Source organism: Caenorhabditis elegans, chromosome V (assembly GCF_000002985.6).
Source record: "Caenorhabditis elegans chromosome V".
Classification (NCBI taxonomy): Eukaryota; Metazoa; Nematoda; class Chromadorea; order Rhabditida; family Rhabditidae; genus Caenorhabditis; species Caenorhabditis elegans.
The window spans coordinates 13,753,706-13,769,274 of record NC_003283.11 but is presented as its reverse complement, the minus strand read 5'-3'; the positions used below and the strand labels follow the sequence as shown (position 1 = coordinate 13,769,274).

The window sequence follows — 15,569 nt, the reverse complement described above, 5'->3', positions numbered from 1 at the left end:
TTCTATAGTTTGTATTTTATTATACGGTATGTCAAGAAATAGAGTGTAGTATTTATGGGCTCATCAGAAATCGATGATTATATATTATATATTTTGTAGCTATGTCTCTTATCACTTTATTTTATCATTTCTGTTAAAAACGATTGTTTATCATAGTTTAAGAATCAAGCAATTTCAGAATAAAACAATTGAAAAAGGACAGTGGTGACGCACAGTGTGGAAAATTATTAAATTAAATAAAAAATTTTGAAAGACTCACAAGGAAAGTAAATTAATCTAGTCCTGGACTTCGAATCAAGACGTATGTCATTTGAAAGCTTATGTTTGGCCTAGATCAACACAAAAATTTAAGCGGCGGAACTCAAGTCTGAACCCCTGAAATCGCCATATGAAAATCTTGATTAAGCTTGACTATGAAGTCAATAACAACAATATTTCATGAAAAAATGTACTTTAAACAGTTTCAGTTGATAACCGACTAATCGGTTTTTATTCAATTATCTGTGGATTTTGAGGAAAATTTCAGTAAATTTTTTGAAAGTTGACAAAAGTTTTGTAACCACGCCAAACAACCTCTCCAATCAAAAAATATTACATCAATCAATCCGTTATTCTCCTGCTAATTCATCCATAGCTGTGGATATTTCAACACAAAAAAATTCCTTTACAAGCGCTTCTTGCCCTCCGAACTGACCTAAATCTACGCGCATCCTTCTTTCAATGTCTGCGTCTTCTCCGTTCCACGCTCGTCTCTTCACAACTGTCGGACAACGACATCGAGGAATTCAACATTCACGTCACCAATTGATTTTCTTCATAATTTTTTCTGATATTTTTATGCATTTTATTGAAAATGTCAATTTCGGAATCCGATCGAGTGGCAATCAATGAACTGAGAGAAGCTGTCAAAGAACATGTAAGCCAAAGCAAAAAGAAGAAATTAACCCTAAATGTAAATCTTCAGCTCACTCCATACTATGATACTGATTTCAACCTTCTTCGTTGGCTTAAAGGTCATGATTATAAGATGGATGTAATCAAACCCAAGTTGATTAACCACCTTTTGTTTCGAAAATCGGACTGGGACTTGGATTCGCTGGCTGATAAGCCAAGAGATCACCCAGTTCATCATCATTGGAAGGTTTGTTGTTTTTAATTTCAGAAAAATGATTTTTCAAGTGTTTTGCATTTTAATTAGTTAGTATTTGGTAATTGTGAATTTGTAGTAAAAGTGAACATGTTTTTTATAAATAGTCAAGTGCCTTCTTCTCAAAACGCAACACATGTTTTTAGGAACATTTGAAAACATGTTTATGCTCACCCAACTTACGAAAAAAGTTGAACAATTGACTTCAATTAGATTGTAATCTGTAATAATTGTAACTATCAAAATTCAGAAATATCTATACAGAAAATAAACATAAAGCATAAGACGATAGAACATAAAACATCTTACGAAACTATTTCTAATGTGAACTTCGGGCCAATCGGTACCAGACCACAACCAGTTTTCTATCAATCAGGGTCAGACCTCGCCCATTTTTGAACCAATTAACGCTAAGCAACAAAATTATCATTTGAAAAATGGTTTGAAAATATAACCGGAGCCGGGAAAGCATATTTTAAAACTTTAAAGTTTTTGTTGTTGCATTTAAGGATATTGCAACATAATCAAAGCAAAGTATGCATTAGTTCAAGTGTTTAAAATTTTGTTTCTATTTTGTTTCAAACTTTTCTTTATTTTCAATTTTTAGGAGAAGCTATCAACAAAATTTTTAAGTTATATGTAAATATATTTTAGACTGGACTTACCGGCGAATCTGGAATCATTCCAAATACCATTGTGAATATCGAACAAACAGGATCAAATGATTACTGGGGAATGCTTCATTCTTATCCGACAAATGAGATTTTAAGAGCAAGAGTTCACGATTTGGAGAGTATGCTTAAGGCAGTAATGGATTTGGAGAAGAAGACGAACCAACAATGCTCTGTGATTTATATTATGGATCTGACTGGAATCAAATTTGATAAACGAACGATTACACTTCTCACTGGAGGACTATCTGCTATTTCTGCATTCATGGCTGAGCACTATGTTGAGTTGGTGCACAGTTTTGTGCTTGTCAATGTTCCAGCATTCATCTCCGCAATCTGGACAATTGCCAAGCCATTACTTCCAGAGAGAACACGTAACAAGTGTAACATTTTGAATAGTGAATGGAGAGTTGAAGTTCTGAAAATGGCCGAAGGAAGCTGTCTCCCATCATACTGGAATGATGAAGAAGATGATGGACCATTTACAGCACCAATCGAGAAATGTGTGCCGTTCCCTGAAGACAAGTATTATATGGGAAAAGTTTCTTCGAATGCCGATCATATGTCAGTATCAGCTGGAAAGACAGGCTTCGTTGAGGTGGAAGTGAAAACTGTAAGTTTATTAAATTCCAAAATATGAAAACTTTTGAATGCCATAAAATTTACAAATTATTTCTATTTTAGGGTCAAACGCTATCCTGGGAAATTCATTCCAATGGACATTTTGCATTTGCCATTTATGAACTCCCACTTGTGCCAAATAATTCAGATGATGTTAGCAACTACACAAGAGTTTATCCTCTTTTCAGCGTATGTTATTTCAATTTTTAATCGATCAGTCATTTTGAAACTTTTTGGCAACATTCAGTCTGTTTCCCAATTTTGGCAACAGTCTGGCAACGAATCATCAATCAAATTGTTGCTTGGAAGTTCCCAAAGATTTAACTAATTCAAAATATTTTAGCTGACTGAAAAGTGAGAAAAAAAAGAAAAAATCGGCAATTTGCTGTTAAAAATTGTATCTAGAAATTTCTTAAAGAAGCTGAGAGATTGTTTTCCGTAAAAGGATTTGAAGATTTTTTACATATGGTTTTTTTTTCAATAAACTGTGAAGTGGCAGAAAATTAAATAACTGTTTTCCATGCTCTGATGCCAAATTTTTTACAGTTTTCTTGTTAAAGTTTCATATCAAAACTAATTTTTTGACACAAGTTTTTTCCAGAAAATCCCCGGTCCTACAATCGTTCCTTGCATCGACAAGCTGGTTTGCCCGTCATCAGGTGAGTGTTATATTTCTGCAATTTTTTCCCACACCGTGACTCACACATATTTTTCTTTATTCCAGCAACCTACCGCCTGTGGTTTGGCAATCAACATGCCTGGTTTCACACGCTCAAAATTGATTATGTTGCCAAGGTGGAATAGTGGTGAAGTTGGGTGATAAGTTAGAGGAAATGGCAAGGCAAAAACAATTTCATTATCAATGTTATGATATCAGTTTGTGACAAAAAAGAATAAAGTTATCTGTAATATACAATGTAAAAAGTGTAATGAAGAGCAAAAGGCATGTGACCCGATCAATTAAAAGGAAAGCGAAAATGCTAAACAAAAAAAAACATAAGAAGACATAATTATGGCAAATCATTATGTATACCGAATTTACATAGAATTTTTGAATAATTAAATTCAAGAAAGTTTGAAGAAATCATCTATCACTCGACTGGTGTAACTTCTAGACGCGTTTTTGTTATCCTTGGCTGTTGCGCAACGTCTATCACCGCGTGTGGAGCTGAAAATTGTGAAAATAACATTTAAGGGTATTGCTTTAACAACCAACCACTCGGTAATTCAGGAAAACTACTAATTTGATGATAGCTAGGAGGCGGAGGATAAGGCGGTGGTGCTGCCAATCCAGGTAAACCCTGAAATGAAACAATTATAATATCTTCCTGAACCCTTATCTTTAAAATCTTACCTGAAATTGCCGTGGGTCTCGTAACGACATCAAAGGCGCCGCATAAGGTGGCACATAAACTGGATAAAGTGCCGATGAATTGGTAGCCATTACTTCGGCATAATAACTAGGTGGGCTCGGATTTGATGTATTATTGGAATTGTTGTTCCGATTAAATGAGCTATTTGAATTGAAATTATTACAAGATATTTCTGTGTCATTGTTAGCAATACTTGATTGTGGACACCCTCGTCGAGCACGTCGCCGTTTATCTCTGCTAAATAATGATAGTATTATTTGGTAGTTTATTCTCCTCGTAGCTAAGGTTTGAATAAAAATAAGTCTGACCAGCTAACTTTTGCCTACTTCTGACCTTATTTTACAAAAAGTTAGCGCCACCAATTGATCAACCTCTACGCGCATGATTAAAATTTTAAATTGGTTTTTTGTTATTTTTGAACCGGAACAAATATAGTTTTAAAAATTTTAGATTGTCAAAATACATTTTTCAAAACTTTCCCTGCGGAATTCAATTTGTTATTTTCAGATACGACTCTCAAGAGGCTTCTAAAAAGATGATAAAACCTTCTGTGATAAAAATAAACTAATTATTAATATGTGAAAAACAATGTTCTAATTTCCGTCTGTGCATATATGCATTGTTCTTTTGAGCTTGTTTTATTATCAACTGATAACATAGATTCCAATTAATTATACATACATCTCAACAAAAAAAGTCAAAACCAGAACTATGCAAATTCAAACTTCGTGAAAAACATTGAGTCACTCACCTCATCGAGAAAAATGAACGTAACATCAGAATAGTCAAAAAGAATAAGGCAAATACGACGAGAGGAGCAATGACCAGAACACGGGACATGTCCATCTGATCATCACCCAGAACCTCTCTATGACAGACACGAACGACGCTTCTGTCTGAAAATTAGACAAGTTGAACTATAAGAGTAGAAACAAAAAAGATATTTTCAGAGAATTAGAAATAATATATAGAAACAGCTCAGAAAAACAAATGAACGGATATTAACAAAATAATATAAACCTTGTTTTTTGCACTCTCATTGGTCCAGCTTTGTTGAACTCGGGTTTATCAAAAAATGTTCAACTGGCGAAATGTTTTAAAGTCATACAATTTTTGATTAACTCAGCGATTCTATTCAAAATCTTAAGACGTCCAATATGGAAGGGTGATTCAAATAATATAAAATATGTGTAGAATAAAATAAAATAGTTGTAGATGCAACATTAATTAAAAAATATTATATTTAAAAATAAGTCAACATAACATTTGCATGGTCGAGGAATGGATTTCAAAAAAAAAGAAAGTAAAATTGAAATGATATTAAGCATATAAATGAATTTAGAAAAAACCGAACTTTCGTGTCAATTATCTATCATTTCGAAGTTAAATACCCTCTCAAACGTTATAATTTTCTGAACAATTATATGCTCCAATCAGCATCTGCAAGCATGACGTCGGAGATTTTTCAACTCCATCAATTCTAATTTGTCATGTATGACGAATGATTGGAGAGCATGTGAAAATTTGATTTTCAAATCACGCTGTTATATTGCATAACTGCATTACGAGAAAAATGTAAGTTTCGGGAAAGAAAAAAGTAACGTTTGTGAGAAAAAGGGAATTGGCCTCGTGCTGCCATCGTCATGAGAAAAAACGAAAGATTTAGAAAATTTAAAGATTTTCAGTAGCTTTTCAGATGGGTAGTTTAAACTTCTGTTTAGGTAAGGTTGGAACGAGACGGAATAGGAATTTAGCTAAATGATTTCAGGATGATGCTTTCTATTTTTGCTTAGTCCACCGAATAGGTACGAAAATGTATACCAACTTGCCTAGACATAACATGTGCACCTAGTCTTCTTTTATTTTCTAAAAATTCGTCTTGAATTTAAAATGTTTCACGGCTTGATTTGTAGGCACTCAGGTAGGCAATTACGTGCCTAATTAGGTAGGTTTAATCAATATATTCCTTCATAAGAAATTGCAGATAAAAGCTTAATAGTGGTGCTGTTAGTCTCCAGAGTGCGGTGAAATTAATTGGCTGTACAATCTATTTTCAAAAACGGAAATGCTAAACCTAAAGTTCGATTATCAAACATAACAAATTAAAGTACTAAAAAACATTTAAGTAAAAAAGACCTAGGATCGCAGGCGATTCTGATATTTTCCTCACGAAATTTCCGAGTATAACCTACAGAAAACAAGACTCCACCTGCGTAGTTCCGCTCTTCTGATGACGTTCTCAATTTATTTTTATTGGCGTTGTTTTTCTCGAGAATAGAATTGGATGCATTTTGAAAAAAAAACATAAGAAAACTTCTAGAAAATTTGGAAAGAAAGATAACAAGGAATAGAGTAAAAGAGCATAATTGGATGGTCGGGTATTCATGAAAAAATGATAAATTATATGGAATACGTGTGTGTCTCTAATCCGTCAAAAAATGATGACGTCTCTATTCTCTTTTTTTTTTAAATATTTTGTATTCAACTCTGTTCTCAATATTACATCATTTCTATGTCATGACAATGATAACAATAACAAATGGCAATGGATACAATTTATGAAATCAAATGACAATGATCTAATTGAAAACAATGGAAGATACTGAAAGACAAGAACAACTTATCCAATGTGTGGATTTTTGTGAAGAAAACAGAAGAAAATCGTGGAAAACCAAAACCCGCATGGAAAAAAGGAGATGGAAAAATTGGGTTGGGGTTGTCACGGTAACCTCCTTTTCTCATGGCTCACGCCCTTGTTCTGGCTCACGGTGAGCACGGGCGCTAATCAAATACTGGCTCGCGTGTGCTCTACTTCTCTATCTCGCTTGGCTCCACTCTCCCCTTCTTCTCCAAGTATATTAATTCCGTTTTCGTAGCGCGGGAACATAATTAGCACCGTCACACATTTTTGCCTTGTTTTTGCCTTGTGTTTGGTTGAAGGAAAGACCAATAGCGCTGGAAATATTTAAGAGAAAATGGAGGAGAAGAAGGAAGTAAATTTATTACAGAAATGAGTGAAATGATGCCGGCAGATCAGAAGCCACTCAAGAAAACAACATTTAAAGAGAAAATATTGATTTCAGAGGCTTCACAGAATCACAAAGTTGAACCCATGAGACCTTAAGTGGACGAAGTCCTAAAAATTTTTAAACTATCTGAAATGTTATAAAATGTTTCATACTTTTAATTAACCTTGGTGGAACTTTAGAGGGTTTGGCAATTCCAATATTTTTCAACGAGGCAACTTCAATTCATAAAAAATGACCTTTTAAAAATTAACTCCTCCAGGTTTATCAAAAGAAGTTTGGAGCAGTTTTGAGAAATTCATTAAAAACTTAGTTTCAACTAGATTAAAACTGTTGAACATTTGTTAATTTTGACAAAATTTATATACCCAGTAATTCAAAGAATACATGAATCAAAAGCACAGAAGTATAGAGTGCAGTGTAACCATCATGTACATAATTCCGGAAGAATTGAAAATGAAAAGTGGAGTCAATCTAGGAGGAACAAATCTATCTGTTTTGGGCACAAGTTGGCCTAATTTCCCAATTTATTCAATTACACACAGTTGTTTTTCTTATAACACAGGCATTATTAGCACCTAATATATTATTGGCTTTCAATATTAAAACGTTGAGCGTGAGTACTTGCAAACTGAAAATTTCTTTTTTTTTAATTTTGATCAACCAAGTGTTTGACTTGAATTAAAATCCAATTGTATTGCTCTGACTTGAATAGAAGAAGTTTATTGAACATGACAAATACAATGAGAACGTGATTTTTTACTATGCGTTGACTTGGAAATAAAACACCTGCTAAAGAGAAATGAATCGAGAATGATCTAAATATCTCAGAATTAATAATTTGTAGATCCTACTTTTGTAGTAGGCTAAAAATAAATTTGAAAAGTTATGAATGTTAACTGGAAAATTAGATTAGCAAAACTAATTTTTTTTGGCTCTGATACATAAAAAATGTGACCTTCTAAGTTCTACTGAAAGCAATCAAAAACTAGCAAAAATTGCAAATTTTATTGTAAAAACTATGATTAGATATACCCAGAAGTAGATGTATATTCATCACCACCTTACTTCAGTATTTCATAGATCTATACATTTCTTAAGAATAGAGTATTTAATGTTATAAACTTGTTTTTAATCTTTTTTATATAAAGAAGGATGATTAATGTGAAATATACTGCAAATAAGAGAAGTTTCAATTAAAGGTTACTAGAAAAATACAACATGTCACAAGTTTGAACAGATAATGTTTTAGAAGCAATGCTTTCAGGTTTTTTTCAGAATTAAAACCCAGATTTTAGTCTAATATCTGTTTGAGAGTCGTGAAATTTTTGATTCCATAAATTTATTTCAAACTTGAAAAGCTCTGAAAAGACAAATTGAAACTTTTACCAGCTTTCAAAATACATTTGCTGGTATGATAAAACTCTTTTAAAGCCAATTAAAATTGTTTTTCAAACTTTTTTGAGAATCCCGAACGTCCTTGTTAGCTTGAGTACATTTAACCAAATCAGAATAAAGACATTTTTAAATCCCAGAGTTCAGTTTATAGGACAAAAAACATTTTGATTGCAATGGTGATTCCTTATCAAAAATTTCAGTCCCATATTCCTTCTGGACAATTTCCAAATGATTTGAAGCAAAAAGATAGCTAGTAAGGATTTTTCGTTATTATTTTATTTTCTGGTTTAAAATTTGATGGAAACAAAAATCCTAATGTTTCAGTCTAGCTTTGAGTAAGGTTACGAAACTCGTGACTATTACAAAAATCATCACCAAAATACCACCCAGTAGTAATTGAAAAAGTCAGATGGACAAGAAAAAGAAGGAATAATATAAAACAAGTGATGTCTAGGGAAAGTGAGAAACACCTGCTCTCAGAGACCAAATGTTGGTCAATTGTTTTGACTTAAAGAATCAAAGCACTAACGTGAATCACTAAAAAGGAAGTGAAATATGTTTTTTTTTGAGTTTTGGTATGGTTAGGTCCACTTTAAAGCTGAAAGAAATCAATTTTCTCAAATTTCGCATTGCGCGATGAAACTGATAAATTCAAAAAACTGTATCATCTCGAAGAAATTTTTTATCTCAACCTTATAGTCTTGAGATTATACATATATTGTCAATTATGTGCATTCTTTGGTTCACGAGTGAAGTTATTCTTGAATTACAGTCCAATTTTCATCAAATTAAATTTCATAGTTTGACAAACTGAACCAAGTTGCCAGAATGTAGCAAATCATGCCTTGTTCGAAGGGAAGAAACAAAAATGGAAGCACACGTTCCATCATCTCTTCTGAGATCATATCCAAATTTCAAAGGAAAAATATTTTGTTTTCAGTCTGAAATTTTGTAAAACATTAACATTTTAACACTTTCAACCGTTCGAAAGAAAATTAATAATTTATTAAGTGTTTTTGAAACAGTGAATGTAGGAAGATACTGTTACAATTATTCAGAGTCTGGGACTGATCTGAATGATTGATGATTATGGCATTTATACAAGTAAGAGTTGGAATCGGGACCCTTGATAAAAGATTTATACTTTACTATTTGTTACTCTATTTATCTTCGTTGAAAATATACTAAAAACTTCAGAAATACTGAAAATTTCTATATTGAATTTACCCTATAAGAACTTATTGTTACAACGTTAATTATAGTTTCCAGAGTTGAAGCTAAAAGCTTCATGGTCTCCAAATGACCACTTTCAAAGAATACGATAAAATGGAACGATCTGTCGGTGCAAAATACACGAGTGATAAGCATAATCCGTCTTCTCGTTTGATATCATATCCATACTTCAATCGGATTTCTCTGTTAGCACTGAAATGTTGTCAATATCAGAAACTTTCTAACTCCAACACTAATAATTTACTCAAAAGCGATTTGTTTTCCGTTGCTCAGCCAATTAGTCTTATCGGAAATTCCTTCCAAAAATTTACTATGGTCCACGAATTCGAAAGTGTAAGTGTCCAAGTGTTGAAAACAAGAATTCATACCACTTCTCCAGTTCTTGAGAAAATTATGTAAGCATTTGGTTGCAACATCTGATAACATTGTGTTAAGAATCACTTTGTTGCAATCCAAATTCAAAAAATGTTCCATCCACTTTTTCGGGTCAGTTTCTGGCAGATGAATCTGAAAATATATCTTACTACTTGATTTCATTAGCCGAACACTATACCTCTTCTTGTCTAGATAGTATTTTCTCATTGCATGGAACAAAATCAATGGATCTTGGTACACAGGCTTCCATAAAAAAATCTTCCGGAAACAGATTCGGATTCCTTCTTCCTGCTTTCAGAGACTTCAAATATGTAAATGACTTGTACTAGAGAAATAGGGAATAATTGCAGGTTTCAATGTTTGAAAATGTCAGATGAAATGTTGAAGAACTGAACAAACGGATGATTGCATCGATGAAAATCATTATGGCTTCATCCATTTTTTGTCCAGTGTACACCATTGCATTTTGTTTAGTTTTACTGTAATTTTAAAAAGAAATGAAGATCTTGATTCAATTTTCGAAGGGATTTTTCGTATTATCCGCACGAAGAATTTGAAAACGGGCAGACTGAAAAATTCGAAAATAACGTTTCAAATACATAAATACTAGATTTCGTCGTTCCTTACGGTACCACTACCGTAACTTCCACAGTCATATATTTTTGGTTTTTTCGGACCAAAAAACAGAAAATATTTTTTAAAACATGTGAATTTAAGAACCGAAAAATCGAGCTTTTTTGTTTGGTATTTTTTGGGGTTTGGAGCAAAATGCTCTTTTTTTCGGTCAAAAATTCTTATCGCACCACGAGCTACCAATTTTCATGATTTTAAATTAAAATAACGGATTTCTAAACAGTGGAATTCACAATCAAAATGCCGAAGTTTCTTGTTTTAAATCATTTTAGGAAAACAAATCACCTTATTCTGAAATCACATTCTTCGTATCTGACAGCAGTATGGCCAAATTCTGGGCACTTTGTCAGCTGATAAAACTGAATGAATGTCGAACTTCCATCGTCGCATGTAACATTAATTGAACAAATATTAGATTTGTAGGTAACGTTTAGATTAACATTCCCATAATCCTTCAGCTTCACCATATTTCGAATACTTTTGTTCAAAAATATAAATGGAATTCTGAAGAAACACATGAAACAGGTTGTAATTTGTGTTTCAAATGAGGGAACAACTTACAAATTACCAAGTGGAGTATAATCGATTATTTTCTTGAACACTGGATATGGTAACTGGAGCAAATGAAATGTGTCCATTTTCAGAAGAAATTGGAGAACAATTTTCTAAAATTTGGAACATATTTAGTCTGCCACAAGATATTTTTACACCGAAAAGCTTCAAATAAAGACGCTATATATTTAAATCAACCAAAATAAAAACATTATTTTAATCAACTTTGAGTAAATTTGAGGTGAAAATCTGCCAAAAAATACAAAAATACAGCCGGGTTCATTTTTTTTTAGCTAAACGTATCATTGGAAAAATCTTTTACATAAAAATCCCTTTGGAACAAAAAAATTCAACCCAAAAGTTGGTGTGGAATTTTTGTCCACGAAAGCTCGAATCCCGGTTTTTTTTTCACAATTAACATTTATTCAACAACATTCAATTTTTGTTCATTTAAAAAAAATTTGATTTAATACAAAATTTTCAAATTTGCCTGAAAAAACTTTGAAGAACATATTCTAATTAAATGTTTTCAAAAGCGATTTTTGAAAAGTTAAAATGAAGACAGATAGAGAAAGATTTAGAGATGGGAGAAACAGAGAAATAAAATCAATGGTGTTCCGTGGCCGAGCTTTTATGACAAATGTGACAATATACATCTATGAATATGAAAGTATAGAGAGTTTCTGAGAAGCTAGTGTGCTATAACAATGTGGACTGCCTGTGATATTAAAAATGGAGCGCGATTGCACAGTGCAGATTTATGAGGCACACAATGTTTAATACCAAACGATTTTTTTAAAGTGTGCATAGAAAAAGAAACAAATAAGGAAAAATATAACACTTTGAAATTAAACCATGTCAGGTTGTATGTTTGAAATTAGATCTCATCGCTGAAAAAAACTTTAAACTCTTTAATTAATCTTCATAATCTGTTTATTTATGACGTAAACTTTGGAATTTTGAAAAAAGACAGAAACTCTCTTAATTATTAAAATAAGCAACGTACTTCAAAAATCGCGGAAAATTTATTTTGGAAATGTGTCTCGTTCCACTAGCGTCTTTTTTCATTTGGGTGACTTCACACTTTTTAAATAATAAACTTTCCGAGATTTCCATGTGTCAAACATTTTTTTGCATGCGAAAATTATCCAGCCCGTTCAAAAAAGTCGGGTTCAAAGAAATAGGGTTTTGGGCGCAACGCAATAAAAAATATAATACTTAAAATATCTAGAAGTTATTGTTGCTGTCCAAAACACAATCTCGTTATTTACAAATTTTCTGACCGACAGTTGTGTCCAAGCAATCTAAATCTTCAATTCTTGTCCTCTCTCACTTTGTCATCTTTTTCCTGCAAACATTGAGAGACGCAGTAAGAAGATGAAAGTTCGAAAATCGAGGAAATAATGATAAAAAACGAAGCACAAAACTCGTTTATTAGCAGAGTTTTAATCAGACGAACCCCAATTATTTTCGGATTATTTTTCTTTTTTCAGAAGGTTTTAATTTGTATCTATTTATTTGTAGCATCATAAACAAGAGACAACTGGTAATCGATCCTTTGTGGACAATTATTCTAACCTTGAGAGCTAGAGACTGTACGAAGAATGGAGAGTGAAAAGAGAAAAGGAACGTTTGTGTGTGTTTGTTTGTGTGGGGTTGGGTTTGGACTATACTATGATACTCCATGTATTTTGTTTCGATACACCGTCTTCTATAAACATGATTTTTTCAAATATAAATAAAACCTTTTTCCCAATTATTTTTCCTAATTTTAGCTCTTATTTATTTAATTTAATCAACATTCTCAAAACCTATAATTTATATATTTTCTTTCAGTAGCTCTCGCTTAAAGATGTCCCCAAAAAGTCTTCTCATCACCGGTGCCAACCGCGGAATCGGACTCGGTCTTCTGAAGCAGTTCCTCAAGCATAAGGACATTCAAATTATCATTGCCACGTGCAGAGATCCTTCAAAGGCTGAGGTACGCGTATTCCACAGAACTAAACACTTTATTGAACTCTCTCCAGGAGCTCAGCAACCTTAAAGACTCTCGTCTACACATTTTGCCATTGGACATTGATTGTGACGAGTCAATCAGCAAACTGTACGCAGAGGTAAGAAGATTAATTACTTAGCATGATTGTACAACTTTTAAAACGTGGTAGATGTAGGATGAACAATAATTTAGATATTTAGAAACTTTACTTGAAAGTGGAATTGCATACTCCCGAGTTAAATCCAGCTTTGTTTTTAAATTTTATTAAAATTCGAAATATAAATAAAAGTGCTTTATCTTGACGGCATTTGTCATTGTTCTCCATTTATAAGAAGTTGTATCGCTCTATAAATTTACAGATATTTTTTAGACTCTATAGTGTCTGAGATCTGCCAGGACGAAGTTGTGGGATGCAATATCTATAGAAAAATATGTTATATTCAGTATTTTCCAAAAATTGACATGTATTGCTTCAACTTGAAATATGAACTTTAAATAGTTTCAAAATTATACGCTTTTAAATATGTCGAAAAATCCAATCAAAATGTAAATTTAAGGTTGAAAAGCTGGTTGGCGAAGACGGTCTAACTGTTCTTCTCAACAATGCTGGCATTCTGCTCCCTTATGATGTCGAAGGAGAAAAGAACCGTAAAACATTGATCCGTCAGCTTGAGACTAATTCCGTCTCAACTGCACTCATCACTCAAGAATTTCTCCCATTGCTCAAAAAAGCTGCAGCCAAGAATGGAGGAGATGGTTATTCAATTAACCGAGCTGCAATTGTTAATATTTCTTCTACTGCCGCATCAGTTGAGAAGATTGATGGAACCTTCAACGGACCGCTAGTAACCTCTATTGAAATACATAGGCCTCACTGATGTTGAATTTCAGGTTGCCTACCGTATGAGCAAGTCGGCTCTGAACTCTTTTGCCAAATCCTGTTCAATTGATCTCGCCAAGTATCATATCTTGGTCACCTCATTCTGCCCAGGATGGGTTAAAACTGGTATGGGAGGTGCAAATGCAATGCTTGAGGTAAACGAACAAACGTTAAAATGTTTTTAACTCAATGTATTGAAAAAAAATCTAATTTTTTTCAGATTGAAGATGCTACGAAGACCCTCTCCGACAACATTCTCACCCTCGGAAATGCCCATCACGGAGCATACCTCAACGCAGACCTCACTGTTATTCCAAATTAAATTCTTGTTCAAAATTGTTAATAAAGCTGTTTTCATTATTGAATTATTTCAGCGGGAAATAAGAGTTTTCACCGTTTTCAATTTCCAAAAAGGAAATGAATTAAAATTGCACAGATTGCCGGTCATCATCAGCCATGGTCAGTTTTGAAGTGATGATTAGAGGCGCTTTAGGAATTGAAAAACAACTTAAAGGAGGACTAACGGTTCGAACGATTTTGAACGTGTAGACCAAAGGCTCATGGACGAATTTCGTAAGTGTCACATCTGCCCGAAGTTGGCTTTTTGGAATTATCATCCTTTATTGCATATTCCTGCTAAGCTAACTACCTGCTAAACTGCTAAGTTTATCTCATTTGATTTCATTGATTAAGGTACATTTAAAGCCGACTGGCAACCTATTTCGATCATTTTTGGTTACCTATCGGCCTTAAATCTACCTTAATCAACAAAATTATGTGAGTTGAACTACCAAAATATGCAAGAAAGGCTCACAATTCCAAAAAAGTCAACTTCGGACAGATGTGACACTGATAAATGGCCAAATTTCGAGATTTTATAGTTAGTTAAAATCCGTTTAATTTGAATAATTTTTGAGAAGTTTCATTACGAAATTTGTTAATTTGAGCCCGTTTTGGATCTATACGTTTGGAATCGTCCGAACCGTTAGTCCTCATTTAATTTTAAAAAACCGTATTGAGGCTTGTATCAATTAGGTAACTTTTCTCGCAGTCAGCTCGTAGACAGAAGATTTGCCAATCATGGGAAATGGTGAAATTTTGGAGTATTTTCCACAGAAATGATATTCTAGACGAACTCCAGATGAGCTGAAACAAATTTTTGAAATCATCATTAAAAATAATAAAAAATGGGATACATTTCTAAACTTTTACATGGTATCTAGTTTTTTTATTTCTGCAAAGCACACGTTTTGATAGAGCTGTTGAGGTAATCTTTTGATGTTTGTTATTTCTTCATTTTCTGACCATGAATTGTGACTACGCCAACTAAATCTCTTCCACTTTGACACTATTTGCTTGAATGTCACAGTTTCTTTCCAAATTTTGAGAAACGCAGTGAAAAAGGTAAAGATCGAAAATCAAGCACACACGCATAGAACCTACAAGTTAGCACAATTTCTAGTTGTTGGCACAAATGATTTCCTATAAAACCGGGAACTTTCGTGCAATACGATCATAATCGTTTGTTCTAAAATATGTATTTAAACACTATTTTTTCATTAAAGCTAGTAGATAATTTTAAAAATATAAAAGATAAGATAGCTTTATTATCGAATGAACCTTTTTCAACTTATTAGCCTTTTATTTTTCTTAATATACGGTTT

The 15,569-nt window shown here is 33.0% G+C and overlaps 3 protein-coding genes, 1 long non-coding RNA gene, 1 other non-coding gene and 1 pseudogene across 8 annotated transcripts; 2 read left to right on the top strand and 4 right to left on the bottom strand.

The window, feature by feature from the left end:
- Positions 1-786: 786 nt before the first annotated feature.
- On the top strand, positions 787-3,349 carry F20G2.3 (CRAL-TRIO domain-containing protein; the record flags this gene model as incomplete). 2 transcript variants are annotated; one of them, NM_074007.8, is made up of 6 exons in its annotated part: positions 787-916; positions 965-1,141; positions 1,802-2,431; positions 2,503-2,628; positions 3,041-3,098; positions 3,164-3,349. In NM_074007.8, the coding sequence occupies 6 exons, from the start codon at positions 854-856 to the stop codon at positions 3,241-3,243; spliced, it is 1,134 nt and encodes a 377-aa protein (NP_506408.1). The 2 variants fall into 2 exon arrangements, with proteins under 2 accessions (NP_506408.1, NP_001129893.1); NM_001136421.4 differs by lacking the exons at positions 787-916; positions 965-1,141 and having other exon boundaries at positions 2,243-2,431; positions 3,164-3,243.
- 21ur-14637 lies at positions 1,174-1,194 on the bottom strand. Its single transcript, NR_069916.1, has one exon.
- F20G2.6 (uncharacterized protein) lies at positions 3,278-6,198 on the bottom strand. Of its 2 annotated transcripts, NM_001028656.5 has the most exons (5): positions 6,022-6,198; positions 4,564-4,708; positions 3,794-4,046; positions 3,656-3,740; positions 3,278-3,607 (listed from the first exon to the last, which is right to left on the bottom strand). In NM_001028656.5, the coding sequence occupies exons 1-5, from the start codon at positions 6,116-6,118 to the stop codon at positions 3,531-3,533; spliced, it is 657 nt and encodes a 218-aa protein (NP_001023827.1). In that variant the 5' UTR covers positions 6,119-6,198; the 3' UTR covers positions 3,278-3,530. The 2 variants fall into 2 exon arrangements, with proteins under 2 accessions (NP_001023827.1, NP_001370168.1); NM_001383444.2 differs by lacking the exon at positions 6,022-6,198 and having other exon boundaries at positions 3,794-4,049.
- A 3,131-nt stretch (positions 6,199-9,329) lies between these two features.
- F20G2.7 lies at positions 9,330-11,185 on the bottom strand (annotated as a pseudogene). The gene is made up of 5 exons: positions 11,039-11,185; positions 10,763-10,981; positions 10,023-10,323; positions 9,714-9,976; positions 9,330-9,661 (listed from the first exon to the last, which is right to left on the bottom strand). Coding segments are annotated over exons 1-5 (1,262 nt in total).
- A 1,680-nt stretch (positions 11,186-12,865) lies between these two features.
- Positions 12,866-14,264, top strand: F20G2.2 (DeHydrogenases, Short chain). Its single transcript, NM_074006.7, has 5 exons — positions 12,866-13,010; positions 13,057-13,143; positions 13,583-13,870; positions 13,917-14,060; positions 14,126-14,264. The coding sequence occupies exons 1-5, from the start codon at positions 12,882-12,884 to the stop codon at positions 14,225-14,227; spliced, it is 750 nt and encodes a 249-aa protein (NP_506407.1). The 5' UTR covers positions 12,866-12,881; the 3' UTR covers positions 14,228-14,264.
- A 625-nt stretch (positions 14,265-14,889) lies between these two features.
- linc-162 lies at positions 14,890-15,447 on the bottom strand. Its single transcript, NR_102090.1, has one exon. It is a non-coding gene; the product is annotated as a long non-coding RNA linc-162 (long non-coding RNA).
- Positions 15,448-15,569: the final 122 nt, after the last annotated feature.

Coding starts and splice junctions, on each gene's coding strand:
- F20G2.6 (NM_001028656.5), bottom strand. CDS start 6,118: ATGTTTTTTTTTCAAAATGCATCCAATTCTATTCTCGAGAAAAACAAC. Junction 4,047..4,563: donor CGTTCATTTTTCTCGATGAG/GTGAGTGACTCA, acceptor ATTATTTAGCAG/AGATAAACGGCGACGTGCTC. Junction 3,741..3,793: donor GAGACCCACGGCAATTTCAG/GTAAGATTTTAA, acceptor GTTTCATTTCAG/GGTTTACCTGGATTGGCAGC.
- F20G2.2 (NM_074006.7), top strand. CDS start 12,882: ATGTCCCCAAAAAGTCTTCTCATCACCGGTGCCAACCGCGGAATCGGA. Junction 13,011..13,056: donor GAGATCCTTCAAAGGCTGAG/GTACGCGTATTC, acceptor AACTCTCTCCAG/GAGCTCAGCAACCTTAAAGA. Junction 13,871..13,916: donor GAACCTTCAACGGACCGCTA/GTAACCTCTATT, acceptor GTTGAATTTCAG/GTTGCCTACCGTATGAGCAA.